The sequence below is a fragment of the Pseudoliparis swirei genome, chromosome 19 (assembly GCF_029220125.1).
Source record: "Pseudoliparis swirei isolate HS2019 ecotype Mariana Trench chromosome 19, NWPU_hadal_v1, whole genome shotgun sequence".
In the NCBI taxonomy this organism is placed as follows: Eukaryota; Metazoa; Chordata; class Actinopteri; order Perciformes; family Liparidae; genus Pseudoliparis; species Pseudoliparis swirei.
The window spans coordinates 396,567-414,066 of NC_079406.1; the positions used below are offsets into that span (position 1 = coordinate 396,567).

The following is a 17,500-nucleotide window of genomic DNA, read 5'->3' on the forward strand; positions in this document are numbered from 1 at the left end:
TCTCCCTCTTCTCTCGCTCTTCTCTCGCTCGTCTCTCCCTCTTCTCTCGCTCGTCTCTCCCTCTTCTCTCGCTCGTCTCTCGCCTGCCTCGCCTCCTCTCCCTCTTCTCTCGCTCGCCTCGCCGCCTCTCCCTCTGCTGTCTTCTTCCTCTCCTGGCGTCTCTCCGCCGCTGCAGCTGAGAAGTAAAATTGATTTTCACGCTTAGTAAAATGCACGCCGCTGTTCCCTCATCAGAACGCCGGCGTGCTGTGAGCTGCGAGGCTTCGGGATGCGATGTCTTCTGCGGGGAACAGAGAACAATGCGTCGCATTCCTCACTGCAATTATCATCGTTTCATTGCTGTTAAATGAGGTGCATGATGGGACATCAGCGGTCTGATGGTCGAGTTAAACAGCCCGTTGTCTCTGCCTATTGTTTTACGCTTCTCCTTCAAACAACCCAAAATGAGGCCGAGCTCATGAGGAAACTCATCGAGGAGACGCACACGGCCTCGCCGTCTCATCGTCTTCATCTTCATCATCCAACACAAATACTGACCCGACTGCATGAAAAGATCCGTGAGAAACTCAAAGGACGAATCACAGAGCTGCTGTGTGGAAGACGAGCGTCGCCTCAGACGAAGACCCAGAGGGGGGAGCAGTCTGGGCAGGCCCGAGCGAGCCACGCCACTGAGCCACCACAGACCCCGGGCCACGCCCGAGCCACGGGCCACGGGCCACGAGCACTGGGCACGGGCCACCGGGCCACTGGCCACAGACGGGCCACCTGCCACTGCCCCGAGCCACCGGGCCACCGGGCCCCGAGCCACCGGGCCCCACCGGGCCACCGGGCCCCGAGCCACCGGGCCCCGGGCCACCGGGCCCCGAGCCGTCTGTCCAGGGACAGCAGCTGGACCAGAGCTGCCCGCTCCACTGACTCCTCTCTGACGGCCTCTGCAGCGCCACAAGGACAGCGTGTCTCCCTCAGTGCGTTACATGATGGGATCATTCTCATCTTGCTTTAGTCGGGCTCTGCTCTCTTTTGGGGGATCAGCTGTTATCCCGATATACATGCAGTGAGTGAATCATTGGCCTTTGAAAGCATGTCATATCCGATACGATAGGCGGCGCTGTTTTCATGACAACTCGCTTGACCTCTTCACCACCACCAACAACAACATTTGGAGAAAGATGGCGAACAGAGAGCGGGCAGCTCCCTCTGCTCTTCCTCCATGGTGTTCATAGGAGGACAGCGAATGCAAATGGCGCTATTGGCTGAGTTGATAACGGAGAGAAGACGCCGTCGCCGAAGGTACACGGAGGAGGGCGGCGGGATCTGGAGCATGCGCAAAGACGCAAAGTCCAGTTCCGAATCGAATTCAGAGTTACATGCCGCGAGAGTCGAATTATCAACTGGATCGGACCGAAGTCGGACCGCACAGTCCGACAAAGGTGTTTACATGAAACGGATCATTCGATTGCATGTAAACGCACTGTGTGTGTGTCTCTGTGTGTGTGTGTGTGTCTGTGTGTGTGTCTGTGTGTGTGTCTGTGTGTGTCTCTGTGTGTGTCTCTGTGTGTGTCTGTGTGTCTGTGTGTGTGTCTGTGTGTGTCTGTGTGTGTGTCTGTGTGTGTCTCTGTGTGTGTCTCTGTGTGTGTCTCTGTGTGTGTGTCTGTGTGTGTCTGTGTGTGTCTCTGTGTCTGTGTGTCTCTGTGTGTCTTTGTGTGTGTGTCTCTGTGTGTCTGTGTGTGTCTCTGTGTGTGTGTCTCTGTGTGTGTGTCTGTGTGTGTCTCTGTGTGTGTCTGTGTGTGTCTCTGTGTGTGTCTCTGTGTGTGTCTGTGTGTGTCTCTGTGTGTGTGTCTCTGTGTGTCTCTGTGTGTGTGTCTCTGTGTGTCTCTGTGTGTCTCTGTGTGTGTCTGTGTGTGTCTCTGTGTGTGTGTGTGTGTCTCTGTGTGTGTCTCTGTGTGTGTGTGTGTGTGTGTGTGTCTGTGTGTCTCTGTGTGTGTCTCTGTGTGTCTCTGTGTGTGTCTCTGTGTGTCTCTGTGTGTGTCTCTGTGTGTCTCTGTGTGTCTCTGTGTGTCTCTGTGTGTGTGTCTCTGTGTGTGTCTCTGTGTGTGTCTCTGTGTGTCTCTGTGTGTGTCTCTGTGTGTCTCTGTGTGTCTGTGTGTGTCTCTGTGTGTGTCTCTGTGTGTCTCTGTGTGTGTCTCTGTGTGTGTCTCTGTGTGTGTGTCTCTGTGTGTGTCTCTGTGTGTCTCTGTGTGTGTCTCTGTGTGTCTCTGTGTGTGTCTCTGTGTGTGTCTCTGTGTGTGTGTGTCTCTATGTGTGTCTCTGTGTGTGTCTCTCTGTGTGTCTCTGTGTGTCTGTGTGTGTCTCTGTGTGTGTCTGTGTGTGTCTGTGTGTCTGTGTGTCTCTGTGTGTGTCTCTGTGTGTCTCTGTGTGTGTCTCTGTGTCTCTCTGTGTGTCTCTGTGTGTCTCTGTGTGTCTCTCTGTGTGTCTCTGTGTGTGTCTCTGTGTGTCTCTGTGTGTCTCTGTGTGTGTCTCTGTGTGTCTCTGTGTGTGTCTCTGTGTGTCTCTGTGTGTGTCTCTGTGTGTGTCTCTGTGTGTGTCTCTGTGTGTGTCTCTGTGTGTCTCTGTGTGTGTCTCTGTGTGTCTGTGTGTCTCTGTGTGTGTCTCTGTGTGTGTCTCTGTGTGTGTCTCTGTGTGTGTCTCTGTGTGTGTCTCTGTGTGTCTCTGTGTGTGTGTGTGTCTCTGTGTGTGTGTGTGTCTCTGTGTGTCTCTGTGTGTGTCTCTGTGTGTGTCTCTGTGTGTGTCTCTGTGTGTGTCTCTGTGTGTGTCTCTGTGTGTCTGTGTGTGTCTCTGTGTGTGTCTCTGTGTGTGTCTCTGTGTGTCTCTGTGTGTGTCTCTGTGTGTGTCTCTGTGTGTGTGTCTCTGTGTGTGTCTCTGTGTGTGTCTCTGTGTGTGTCTCTGTGTGTGTGTCTCTGTGTGTCTCTGTGTGTCTCTGTGTGTGTGTCTCTGTGTGTCTGTGTGTGTCTCTGTGTGTCTCTGTGTGTGTCTCTGTGTGTCTGTGTGTGTCTGTGTGCGTCTCTGTGTGTGTCTCTGTGTGTGTGTGTCTCTGTGTCTCTCTGTGTGTGTCTGTGTGTGTGTCTCTGTGTGTGTGTCTGTGTGTGTCTCTGTGTGTGTCTCTGTGTGTCTCTCTGTGTGTCTCTGTGTGTGTCTCTGTGTGTGTCTCTGTGTGTGTCTCTGTGTGTGTCTCTGTGTCTCTGTGTGTCTCTGTGTGTGTCTCTGTGTGTGTCTCTGTGTGTGTGTCTCTGTGTGTCTCTGTGTGTGTCTCTGTGTGTCTCTGTGTGTGTCTCTGTGTGTGTGTCTGTGTGTCTCTGTGTGTGTCTCTGTGTGTCTCTGTGTGTGTCTCTCTGTGTGTCTCTGTGTGTCTCTGTGTGTCTCTGTGTGTGTCTCTGTGTGTCTCTGTGTGTGTCTCTGTGTGTGTCTCTGTGTGTCTCTGTGTGTGTGTCTGTGTGTCTCTGTGTGTGTCTCTGTGTGTCTCTGTGTGTCTCTGTGTGTGTCTCTGTGTGTCTCTGTGTGTCTCTGTGTGTGTCTCTGTGTGTCTCTGTGTGTGTGTCTCTGTGTGTGTCTCTGTGTGTGTCTCTGTGTGTCTCTGTGTGTGTGTCTCTGTGTGTGTCTCTGTGTGTGTCTCTGTGTGTCTCTGTGTGTGTCTCTGTGTGTGTCTCTCTGTGTGTCTCTGTGTGTGTCTCTGTGTGTCTCTGTGTGTGTCTCTGTGTGTCTCTCTGTGTGTCTCTGTGTGTGTCTCTGTGTGTGTCTCTGTGTGTGTCTCTGTGTGTGTCTGTGTGTGTCTCTGTGTGTCTCTGTGTGTGTCTCTGTGAGTGTGTGTGTGTGTGTGCCCTCACCCTGAAGAACTCCTTGGTGGAGCCTGAGTCCAGCGTCCCGTAGGCGATCTCCGTCTGCTTGGCCAGGTCCTCGGCGCTCTCGATGGGCGACACCATCCTCTCCACGGTGAGGAAGGCCGCCAGGTTGGCCGTGTAGGAGGAGATGATGATGAGGGTGAAGAACCACCAGACTCCTCCCACAATGCGGCCCGACAGAGACCTGAGGACACGGGAAGACATGAGGACATGAGGACATGATGACATGAGGACATGAGGAAATGATGACATGAAGACATGAGGACATGAAGACATTATGACATGAGGACATGATGACATGAGGACATTAGGACATGAGGACACGAAGACATGAATACATGATGACATGAGGACATGAGGAAATGATGACATGAAGACATGAGGACATGAAGACATGAGGACATGATGACATGAGGACATGAAGACATGAGGACATGAAGACATGGTGGACATGAAGACATGAGGACATGAGGACATGGTGGACATGAGGACATGGTGGACATGAGGACATGAAGACATGAAGACATGAGGACATGGTGGACATGATGACATGGTGGACATGAGGACATGGTGGACATGAAGACATGAGGACATGAAGACATGAGGACATGATGACATGAGGACATGAAGACATGAGGACATGATGACATGATGACATGAAGACATGAAGACATGAGGACATGAAGACATGAAGACATGAGGACATGAGGACATGAAGACATGATGACATGAGGACATGAGGACATGATGACATGAGGACATGATGACATGAAGACATGAGGACATGATGACATGAAGACATGAGGACATGATGACATGATGACATGAGGACATGAAGACATGAAGACATGAAGACATGAGGACATGAAGACATGAAGACATGAGGACATGATGACATGAGGACATGATGACATGAAGACATGATGACATGAAGACATGAGGACATGAAGACATGAAGACATGATGACATGTTGACATGAGGACATGATGACATGATGACATGAAGACATGATGACATGAAGACATGATGACATGATGACATGAGGACATGAGGACATGATGACATGAAGACATGAGGACATGATGACATGATGACATGAGGACATGATGACATGAAGACATGATGACATGAAGACATGAGGACATGATGACATGAAGACATGAGGACATGATGACATGTTGACATGAGGACATGATGACATGAAGACATGATGACATGAGGACATGAAGACATGAGGACATGATGACATGAGGACATGAAGACATGATGACATGAAGACATGAGGACATGATGACATGAAGACATGAGGACATGATGACATGAAGACATGAAGACATGAAGACATGATGACATGAAGACATGAGGACATGAAGACATGAAGACATGAGGACATGATGACATGAGGACATGATGACATGAGGACATGAAGACATGAGGACATGAGGACATGAGGACATGATGACATGAAGACATGAGGACATGATGACATGAGGACATGAAGACATGATGACATGATGACATGAAGACATGAGGACATGAAGACATGATGACATGAAGACATCCCCTGTGTCCCCCGTGTCCTCTGTGTCCCCCATGTCCTCTGTGTCCTCCGTGTCCCCCGTGCCCCCTGTGTCCTCTGTGTCCCCCATGTCCTCTGTGTCCCCCGTGTCCTCTGTGTCCCCCATGTCCTCTGTGTCCCCCGTGCCCCCTGTGTCCCCGTGGCCCCTGACCCACCTGGGGGAGATGTCACAGCCCTGCTGCATGAAGGCCCCCAGTGAGAACCAGAGCGAGTTGAAGATGCCGAAGTCGTTGGGGGGTTCCGGGGGCCCCTGGGGGTCTTTGGCCTCGTCCTGCTCGTCCAGGTTCCACTCATAGGGGCTGAAGCGGCTCACCAGGAACAGCACCACGCTGACCCCGATGTAGGCGAACACGATGCACATCCAGATCTCGTAGGCCAGCGGGTCGAGGAAGGAGAACACGCCGGGCTTCGACTTCTGGGGCTTCTTGATCATGATGCTGATGCCCAGAGACATGAAGGGCTTGGAGAAGTCGATCATCTCCTCCCGCACCAGCGTGATGGTGAGGGGGGCCACGGCGATGTCGGCCCTCTGGGGACAGGACAGGGTGTTACACGTGTGTGTGTGTGTGTGTGTACATGTGAGGGCCACGGCGATGTCGGCCCTCTGGGGACAGGACAGGGCGTTACACGTGTGTGTGTGTGTGTGTGTACATGTGAGGGCCACGGCGATGTCGGCCCTCTGGGGACGGGACAGGGCGTTACACGTGTGTGTGTGTGTGTGTGTACATGTGAGGGGCACGGCGATGTCGGCCCTCTGGGGACGGGACAGGGCGTTACACGTGTGTGTGTGTGTGTGTACATGTGAGGGCCACGGCGATGTCGGCCCTCTGGGGACGGGACAGGGCGTTACGTGTGTGTGTGTGTGTGTGTACATGTGAGGGCCACGGCGATGTCGGCCCTCTGGGGACGGGACAGGGCGTTACACGTGTGTGTGTGTGTGTGTGTACATGTGAGGGGCACGGCGATGTCGGCCCTCTGGGGACGGGACAGGGCGTTACACGTGTGTGTGTGTACATGTGTGTGTTTGTGCATGTGTGTATATACATGTGTGTGTGTGTATACATGTGTGTGTATATATACATGTGTGTGTGTGTATATACATGTGTGTGTGTATATACATGTGTATGTGTGTGTGTATACATGTGTGTGTATACATGTGTGTGTGTGTATATACTTGTATGTGTGTGTGTATACATGTGTGTACTTTAACTGCACCTGGAGGAGAAGAATGAAACAACGTCGTCAAAACATTTTATATACAATTAGAAGAAGGAAGAAACCAGCTGAGAGCCTGATATCTGGAAAAGAACACACACAGATACACACACACACAGACACACACACACACACACAGATACACACACACACAGATACACACACACAAACACACACAGATACACACACAAACACACACACACACATACACACAGATACACACACAGATACACACACACACACACAGATACACACACACACACACACACACACACACACACACACACACACACAGATACACACACACACACAGATACACACACACACACACAGATACACACACACACACACAGATACACACACACACACACACACACACACACAGATACACACACACACACAGATACACACACACACACACACACACACACACACACACACACAGATACACACACACACACACAGATACACACACACACACACACACACAGATACACACACACACACGGATACACACAGACACACACACAGATACATACACACACAAACTTCAGACTCAAAGCTTCTCTGAGCTCATCGTCTTCTTCTTCTTCTTCTTCACAGAGGTCAGAGGTCACAGAGCAGCTCCTCGGCTGTGCGGCGTTGGCTCTGCTGCAGCGTGAACCGAGCCGTGGCCTCAGCAGACGACCTCTGAGTCATTCACGGGTCAGAAGGTCAACGTGTACCAGCAGCGCCACGGAGACATGTCCTTCACCTCCATCTGCAGGGCGGGCCACCGGCTGGTGGGGACTGACGAGGAGCCCTCGAGCAATCAGCTTCTGACCTTCAACTACTGTGGCCAGAACAAGGAGGCGCGCCCTAGGAGGCCAGAGGTCGAGCAGGGCGTGACCCTCCTGAGTCTGAGAGGTCGAGCAGGGCGTGACCCTCCTGAGCCTGAGAGGTCGAGCAGGGCGTGACCCTGCTGAGCCTGAGAGGTCGAGCAGGGCGTGACCCTCCTGAGTCTGAGAGGTCGAGCAGGGCGTGACCCTGCTGAGCCTGAGAGGTCGAGCAGGGCGTGACCCTCCTGAGCCTGAGAGGTCGAGCAGGGCGTGACCCTGCTGAGCCTGAGAGGTCGAGCAGGGCGTGACCCTCCTGAGTCTGAGAGGTCGAGCAGGGCGTGACCCTGCTGAGCCTGAGAGGTCGAGCAGGGCGTGACCCTCCTGAGTCTGAGAGGTCGAGCAGGGCGTGACCCTGCTGAGCCTGAGAGGTCGAGCAGGGCGTGACCCTCCTGAGCCTGAGAGGTCGAGCAGGGCGTGACCTCCTGAGCCTGAGAGGTCGAGCAGGCGTGACCCTCCTGAGCCTGAGAGGTCGAGCAGGGCGTGACCTCCTGAGCCTGAGAGGTCGAGCAGGGCGTGACCCTCCTGAGTCTGAGAGGTCGAGCAGGGCGTGACCCTCCTGAGCCTGAGAGGTCGAGCAGGGCGTGACCCTGCTGAGCCTGAGAGGTCGAGCAGGGCGTGACCCTCCTGAGCCTGAGAGGTCGAGCAGGGCGTGACCCTCCTGAGCCTGAGAGGTCGAGCAGGGCGTGACCCTCCTGAGCCTGAGAGGTCGAGCAGGGCGTGACCCTCCTGAGTCTGAGAGGTCGAGCAGGGCGTGACCCTGCTGAGCCTGAGAGGTCGAGCATGGCGTGACCCTCCTGAGCCTGAGAGGTCGAGCAGGGCGTGACCCTCCTGAGCCTGAGAGGTCGAGCAGGGCGTGACCCTCCTGAGCCTGAGAGGTCGAGCAGGGCGTGACCCTCCTGAGTCTGAGAGGTCGAGCAGGGCGTGACCTTCCTGAGTCTGAGAGGTCGAGCAGGGCGTGACCCTCCTGAGCCTGAGAGGTCGAGCAGGGCGTGACCCTCCTGAGTCTGAGAGGTCGAGCAGGGCGTGACCCTCCTGAGCCTGAGAGGTCGAGCAGGGCGTGACCCTCCTGAGCCTGAGAGGTCGAGCAGGGCGTGACCCTCCTGAGCCTGAGAGGTCGAGCAGGGCGTGACCCTCCTGAGCCTGAGAGGTCGAGCAGGGCGTGACCCTCCTGAGCTGTTGACTCTGAGGCGGTGACTTTACATGGTGGCACATTCAACAAACACATGCAACATGGAACATACTGTAGCTACACCACTTAACGCCCCGATGGGCGTGTCCACCTGTCCCAGTGGGCGTGTCCACCTGCTCTCTGTGGCGCCCAGTAGGCGTGTCAACCTGCTCTCTGTGGGGCCCAGTGGGCGTGTCAACCTGCTCTCTGTGGGGCCCAGTGGGCGTGTCCACCTGCTCTCTGTGGGGCCCAGTGGGCGTGTCAACCTGCTCTATGTGGGGCCCAGTGGGCGTGTCCACCTGCTCTCTGTGGGGCCCAGTGGGCGTGTCCACCTGCTCTCTGTGGGGTTCCTGGCTAAGCAGAAGGATTAATGGCAGTGAACAGCCCTGAGAAATGATTTCATGTCCTCCGTCTCAAGAGGACCACCAACCAGAGCCCGGGGCCAAGCGCCCAGCGGGTTGGTGGTCGTCTTCAGACGGACAAATGAGATCTCCTCTCATGTTGAAGTTCCTTGCAAACTGTCATGTAACCCCAGAGTGAAGCTCCCAGTACTCACCCCATAGACCAGTTCACCCACCATCCCGTTCCACATCTTGGTCTCGGGGTCTCGGGCTCCGTACTTCCCATCCATTACTATAGACAGTTTGTACTTAATTCCAACATGTTTGGCAATCTCAGATGCTAAATCGACGCAGTAGCCTTCATATCTGTCATTCCCATCCAGATGCATATAATTTTTCTTGTACATCACATAAGGAGCTTCCTGTTGGTTCAAACACACGCCGGTTTATTCCTCCACATGCCTCACCAGGTCAACAGAGATATGCATGCATGCACTCATATGGGCCCGTGCACACACACACACACACACACACACATCGTGAGCTGTTATAACACATCCATGCAGTCATGCAGATGATGCCCTGAATGCACAATACACTGTGACGACAGCAGCGTGGTCATGTGGTCATGTGATCACAAAGTCATGTAATCATGTGATCATGTGGTCATCTGGTCATGTGGTCATCTGGTCATGTGATCATGTGGTCATGTGATCACAAAGTCATGTGGTCATGTGATCACAAAGTCATGTAATCATGTGATCATGTGATCATGTGGTCATCTGGTCATGTGGTCATGTAATCATGTGATCATGTGGTCATGTGGTCATCTGGTCATGTAGTCATGTGGTCATGTGATCACAAAGTCATGTAATCATGTGATCATGTAATCATGTGATCATGTGGTCATGTGATCATGTGATCACAAAGTTATGTGATCATGTGATCACAAAGTCATGTGATCATGTGGTCATGTGATCATGTGGTCATGTGATCATGTGGTCATGTGATCTCAAAGTCATGTGATCATGTGGTCATGTGATCACAAAGTCATGTGGTCATGTGATCATGTGGTCATGTGATCATGTGATCATGTGGTCTTGTGATCATGTGGTCATGTGGTCATGTGATCATGTGGTCATGTGATCATGTGGTCATGTGATCATGTGGTCATGTGATCATGTGGTCATGTGATCATGTGGTCATGTGGTCATGTGATCATGTGGTCATGTGATCATGTGATCATGTGGTCATGTGATCATGTGGTCATGTGGTCATGTGATCATGTGGTCATGTGATCATGTGGTCATGTGGTCATGTGATCATGTGGTCATGTGGTCATGTGATCATGTGGTCATGTGATCATGTGGTCATGTGATCATGTGGTCATGTGATCATGTGGTCATGTGATCATGTGGTCATGTGATCATGTGGTCATGTGGTCATGTGATCACGCTGCTAGCAGCCAGCAGACACCAGCCCAATGCCCCCAAACCCACGTGAGCTGAGGGAGGACAGAGGTCCAGATCACAGGAGGTTCATGTTGAGGAGACAGGAGCCAGACTGAGCGGGCTGGGGGTCATTGGGAGGTGGGGTCAGGCCTGAGGAGGAGGTGGGATAGGGAGGTAGGGTCATTGGGAGGTGTGCTTGGCCTCAGCAGGAGGTGGGGTCATTGGGAGGTGTGCTTGGCCTCAGCAGGAGGTGGGGTCATTGGGAGGTGTGCTTGGCCTCAGCAGGAGGTGGGGATGGCTCATCAGTAGATGTGACTGCAGGGTTCCGAGTCTCGTAGTTTCTCTACAGACTGAAGCTTAGAGTTAAAGTTAAATTAAAACTCCAGTAGGAGGTTTGGGAGCCGTGCTGCGCCTCCTCTGGAGCAGCTCCATGAAACCAGAGGGTCGCTCAGGGGAGCAGGGACTGGTTCTGTGCTGAACTGTCCCTCAGCCGGACCAGGACCAGGACCAGGACCAGGACCCGGGTCCTCTATAGACGGAGCTGTGGTACCTCACCGTCTCTAACGGGTTCGTCTGCAGCCGATGACGTCATGAAGGAACCAGTCCTGAGTCCACTACCTGGACTTTGACTAGAGGGAGGTCCTGCTGCTGGTCCTGAAGGAGTCCACTACCTGGACTTTGACTAGAGGGAGGTCCTGCTGCTGGTCCTGAAGGAGTCCACTACCTGGACTTTGACTAGAGGGAGGTCGTGCTGCTGGTCCTGAAGGAGTCCACTACCTGGACTTTGACTAGAGGGAGGTCCTGCTGCTGGTCCTGAAGGAGTCCACTACCTGGACTTTGACTAGAGGGAGGTCGTGCTGCTGGTCCTGAAGGAGTCCACTACCTGGACTTTGACTAGAGGGAGGTCCTGCTGCTGGTCCTGAAGGAGTCCACTACCTGGACTTTGACTAGAGGGAGGTCCTGCTGCTGGTCCTGAAGGAGTCCACTACCTGGACTTTGACTAGAGGGAGGTCGTGCTGCTGGTCCTGAAGGAGTCCACTACCTGGACTTTCACTAGAGGGAGGTCGTGCTGCTGGTCCTGAAGGAGTCCACTACCTGGACTTTGACGAGAGGGAGGTCGTGCTGCTGGTCCTGAAGGAGTCCACTACCTGGACTTTGACTAGAGGGAGGTCCTGCTGCTGGTCCTGAAGGAGTCCACTACCTGGACTTTGACTAGAGGGAGGTCGTGCTGCTGGTCCTGAAGGAGTCCACTACCTGGACTTTGACTAGAGGGAGGTCCTGCTGCTGGTCCTGAAGGAGTCCACTACCTGGACTTTGACTAGAGGGAGGTCCTGCTGCTGGTCCTGAAGGAGTCCACTACCTGGACTTTGACTAGAGGGAGGTCCTGCTGCTGGTCCCGAAGGAGTCCACTACCTGGACTTTGACTAGAGGGAGGTCCTGCTGCTGGTCCTGAAGGAGTCCACTACCTGGACTTTGACTAGAGGGAGGTCCTGCTGCTGGTCCCGAAGGAGTCCAGGGCCTGGAGGTTCCACCTCAGCACAGAACGCATGTGGAGCCGTACAGAGCAGGCGGGAGAGGCGGTACCAAGCAGGGTCCGCCGGTACCGCTCCTCCGACCCGGTTCACGAGGCTCCGCCCCCCTCGTGGTCTCCGGTCAGTCACATGACGTGATGAGGACAGACAGGCGTACTTACGTATGCGTTGGGATGCTCTACATGGTTCTACCAGTATTGTGATGTCACTGCTACGACAGGCCACTAGGGGGCGACTCTGGCGCTGCGGGCCCACGGCGTGCAGCGGGAACACGCCCACGCTGCACGCCGTGGGCCCGCAGCAACACGGAGAGGTTCTACCCGCCCAGGACAGAATGCATCATGGGAACAGCACCGTGACCGTGAGGCGGTTCCGGTACCATGATAGTAGTGACCACAATGGTTCTGTTCTCCACCGACGACTCGTTGGCCGCCGGCGGCTCGGCCGTGTTCACCAGGCGCACAAACTCGTTCCAGAAGCCCATCTGCAGAGGGGAGGAGGCGGTTAGTGGAGCCTGGAGGGGACCGAGGCACAGGGGCCCCGAGGCACAGGGGCCCGAGGTCCCAGAGGTACAGGGGCCCCCAGTCACAGGGGCCCCGAGGCCCAGGTCGGACTCACCTTGCGGGGCCCGCCGGTTTTCATCTCGTACACGTCGATGGTGAAGTTGACCCGCCGGCCGTAGTTATCAAATTGGATGTTACCGGTCATCCCCTGGACTCGGACCTGCCACGAGGGACAGACAGGCAGACAGACAGAGAGACAGACAGACAGAGAGAGACAGAGAGACAGAGAGAGAGAGACAGAGAGACAGAGAGATTTTTTTGATTTTTGAAAAACACTTTATTTACATTTTTTCCATCACAACGTTTCTCTACAAATAAAGTGTTTTAAAAATCAGGTTATTTAAAATAAAAGCAAACAAACAAAACATTAAAAACATTAAAAAAGAAAACATGTTTTACCGAATAAAAAGTGGTGCAAACTCCAGCTCCTCCTCTACCACAGAACAAACAATATCTTTAAAACACCAGCATTGTTTAAAAGCATCCAGGTCTCCAATGTGTTTGTAAAACCTGAACTCCAGCCAGAGTCTGGCTCTGATGTTACAGAGCCACACTGCCTTGGCCTCCTGCCCCTCTCTGTTTTCCACCCGGGACTTCCTAGTTAAATAAATTGCCATTTTTGCTTCACCGGATAAAAAATTTAGGAGCTGCCACTTTTCCTTTTCTGTTTTTTTGTAGGCAGCTCCCATGATAAAAACCTTCTCTGTAAGAACCACATTAAAAAGACTAAACACCACTGTTAAAAGAGAAGAAACTCAAAAGTCTCTTACACTCGTTAAAAACATGGTAAATAGTCTCCCGGAGGTCACAGAAGGGCACTGGCTCAGGACAGCGGGATTGATTACCGAATAAAAGCGTTGGACGCGACAGCACACTGTAAAATCCGCCACTGGAGGTCAGCGGTCCTTTTCTTTAGGGAGGCTTGTATAGGACCCCCACTGCGGCCAGGGCCTCCATGCCCAAGTCTCTCTGACCACACAGTGGGCGGTCTGTTGCACAGTCTGGACCTGTTGATGCTCTTCACGAGGTTAAAATACAAAGTCTTCTTGTCTGCTTTGTTCAGTGTGCAGTTTTCTGGGTGGCTCGTTCTTAGCAGGGGCGTGAGTCCCCAGCCCGGGCTGAGGGAGATGTTTGGGAAGGGTCTGCAGGGTCCGGCTCTGCTCTCTGCTGGCTGTAGTCGAGGAGGCTCCTCTCCAACCCGGTCAGCCTCTGCCTCCACAGCTCCAGGAGCCTCCTCGCCACCCGGTCGGAATGCAGACCCAGCAGGGAGCCCAGGGCCGGGGGGTCGCTCAGCGTCGGCCCCACTGCATCCACCAACTGCTGCAGAGAAAGGGTCTTTGTTGCAGCAGCCCCTTAGTCCAGGGTGACGCTGCTGCTAATGTCTAGTTTTGCCCGTGAATTAATGGTTCTCTCAACAACCAGAACAGAGAGTCAGACTGTGGGCACCTTCGTGCTTAAAAGGGCCCACGACTTAAAACACCCTGATAAAAGGAGGCAGCCCACTTAGTTTTAAAAGCTGGGGTCTATTAAAACAGAGCAGTATCCAGCCCTAGGTTGTCAGCACGTCTGAGGATGCAGCTGGCCACGTCGCCACACTAAAAACCCCGGACTCGTTAAAAACTTCTGAACAAACTGTAATCTAAAAGTGGCCGTCCGGCTGGCCAGGTGGACAAGGCCCTGTCCCAACCTCTGGTTAAAACAGCACCCCTGTGGCCCAGTGTAGACCCTCCCAAAAGAAATCCACCATCTTCTTTTGTATGTTGGCTAAGAAGCCCGAGGGAGGGTCTAAAACTGTCAACCTGTGCCACAGTTGGGATGCAATAAGATTGTTTAAAACCAGTACTCTACCTTTAAAAGACATCTGGGGAGCAGCCACTTCCACTTGGAAAGTTTCCCTCTATCTTCTCTGTGACGCCTCCCAGTTCTTCTGGACCATGCTCGGTTTCCCAGGTATATTCCTAAATATTTAAAACCGTCCGTCTTCCATATGAGTTTTGTGGAAGAACCGGAGGCCGCCACGCCACTCCCCACAGCGAGGGCTTCGCTTTTCTTCCAGTTCACCTCGCTGATGATGCCGTGCTAAAATCATGTACTATCTGATTTAAAAGGTTTACATCTTTTGGCTTTTAATAAAAACAAACGCGTCGGGCATACGCCGATAAAATCATTCTTCCATTAAAACCAGGTAAAACCAAACCATGCAGGCTAGGCGTAGCGTTTTAATGAGGAGGGGCTCGGGAGAGTGCGTGAGCATCCCGGACAGAGCACAGCCCTGCCGGACCCCTCTACTCACTCTAAAAGGAGCACACAGCCTGCCGTTTATCTTCAGCACACTCTCAACATTACTGTACAACACCTTGATCTTAGCTATGAAACCAGCGCTGAACCCAAACTTCCCCAGAACTTTCCAGAGGAAACCGTTTTCAACGCGGTCAAAAGCCTTTTCCTGATCTAGAGAAATCAGACCAGTGTCCATACCCAACGAGCTGGAGACCTCCAAAACGTCCCGAATGAGGTGGACGTTGTCCACCATGGACCTGCCGGGCACACAGTAGGTCTGGTCCCGATGGAGGACCTGCTCCATAGCTCCCCTCAGCCTGGAGGCCAGGACCCTGGACAGAAGCTTGTAATCCACACACAGCAGAGACACAGGGCGCCAGTTACCGATGTCCTGCGGGTTTCCTTTTTGGCAGTAGCGTCAGCACTGCCCTCCGCAGGACATCGGCATGGAACCAGAGGCCAGACTCGTTGAAGACGTCTAGGATGTCCTTCCGAGGACATCCCAGTATTTCTTGTAAAACTCAGCGGGAGGCCGTCGATCCGGGGCGCCCTCCTGCATTCCCTGCAGGGCAGCTTTCAGCTCTTGGGGGTTATGGGTCTGTCGAGCTCCTCATTAGTCTCCTCGAGACCTGAGGCAGCTCCCACAGAGCCCCTCCGCCGACTCTCCTCCTCCCTATACTCAGTGGCATAAAGGGAGGGTAAAACCCCCGCTCGCTTCCGAATCTGGCTTGGCTCCACAACCGCTGCCCTGCGTCCGTCAGCAGTGAGTGGATCACTCGCCCCTGCCCACTCCTCTTCTCCAGGCCGAAGAAGAAGCTAGAGGGAGTGTCCATCTCCGCGATGGTCTGGAATCGGGACTTGACCAGTGCGCCTTGTACTGTAACTTCGAACAGGTCGGCGAGAGCCGCCTTTTTACTTTTGAGGACTTCAATATGTCCTCGATCTCCTGTGGACTCGCTCAAACTTTCTAGGTCCACTATCTCGGTCTCCAGGTCCTTCATAGATCTGGTGACGTCTCTAGTGACGTTGAAAGTGTGCTGCTGACAAAGGAGCTTAATTTCTACCTTACCACGGTCCCACCACTGCCTAAGATTATTAAAATCACTCTTCCTCAGCCTAAAATGCCCCAAAATAAAACAACACCTCTCTAAAACTCCTATCGAAAGTTAAAACTGTATTAAAATGCCAATATGCGCTCCTGGGTAAAAGTTCCTAATAAAACATGACATAAAACCAAAGAGCGATCAGTAAAACCAGCCGAACAATGCTGCACATTTTAAAATACTAAAATGGTGCTTAAAAACATAAATACGGTCTAACCTGGCTGAGGAGATCCTTCCCTCCCTAACGTGGGACCATGTGTACTGTCGGCAGTCCGGATGCATCCTTCTCCACACGTCCACCAGGCCATGAGAATGGACCAGCCTCCTCAGCACCTGCTGTAAAGCTGGATGTGGCTCTGTGTGATTTCTGTCTTAAAATCATCCTCTGTGCAGTTAAAATCCCCCCCAAGAATAAAAATCCTCCGAGGCACAGTCATTTAAAACATCATTAATTTTGGATAAAACAGCTTCCTCTCTGCCCGGTTGTTGGAGCATAGACATTAATTAAAACAACATTAAAAAGGTCGAACCGTGCTTTCACAAAGAACAGCCTCCCTCCACGATGTGTTTGACCTCCAGTGACCCGGGCTGAAGGCCCTGGAGAAGAGGAAGCCCACTCCTCCGCTGAGGTTGGTGTTGTGGCTCAGGAGGACTTCCCCCACTCCCTCCTCCAGTCCGCCTCGTTGGTGCTGTCGCCAGCGTCTCTTGTAAGAAGAGAACATCGTTGGCTTTCATCTTATTAAATTCATAAATAGATGTTCTCTTCTTACTGTCCTCGCTCCATTTACGTTTAAAACTCCGACTCTGAATGTGTTCATTAAAGAAAAGAGTTTAAAAACAAATAAAACTTAAAATCAACAAATCAAATAAAACCCACATTGGAGCTCTCCACCTCCCCTGCTGGATGCACTCCTTTACTTTGAGTAAAATCTTTTAATCCTAAAACCTCTTGCTTTTCAAACTTTTCTTTTCATATAATATCGGCAAGACTGTACAAAGTTCACGAGGTCAGGAAGTGATCCTGACCTCCACTTTCCTTTGTTTTTGTTCTGTGTAAAAACTGGCTTATTTCATCCACTGTATGAAGTTTTTGAGCTTGACTGCTTGTTAAAATTAGAGGAGAGTCGCTGTCGTCTGCCCCCTCCTCATCACTGCTGTCCTCCACCGGGCCCCCTTGACTCCTCCTCCTCTACGCCACCCTGCTGGCCTTGGCCTCGCTGCCACTCTGGCCACTCTTCTTTCTTTTGGGGCCCCTTTCTGCCCCCTGCTTCCTCCTCGTCCATCTCTACCTGCTCCCCTCTTCCTCTGCACCCCTCCTCCACCTCTTCGCCTCCACCCACCTGCCCTACCCCTATGGGCTTCTCACCACCCTTGTCCTCGTCTTTATTTCCTTTTCCTCCTCTTTCCCACTTTCCTCATTATTCTCCACCCCCCCCACTTCCACCCCTAAGCCCGTGCCACCATCACCACCATCACCAATATTTTTGTCGTTT

General features: G+C 52.9%; 1 protein-coding gene across 1 annotated transcript in view; it reads right to left on the reverse strand.

Annotated features, from left to right (window-relative positions):
• Positions 1-17,500, reverse strand: part of LOC130210077 (glutamate receptor 3-like) — a 61,180-nt gene that overhangs the window by 18,422 nt on the left and 25,258 nt on the right. The window contains exons 9-13 of the mRNA XM_056440059.1: positions 12,680-12,871; positions 12,441-12,545; positions 9,294-9,500; positions 5,632-6,005; positions 3,882-4,080 (exon numbers count right to left, since the gene is read on the reverse strand). Coding sequence (XP_056296034.1) covers positions 3,882-4,080; positions 5,632-6,005; positions 9,294-9,500; positions 12,441-12,545; positions 12,680-12,871 — 1,077 coding nt within the window. The remainder of the gene's footprint in view (positions 1-3,881; positions 4,081-5,631; positions 6,006-9,293; positions 9,501-12,440; positions 12,546-12,679; positions 12,872-17,500) is intronic.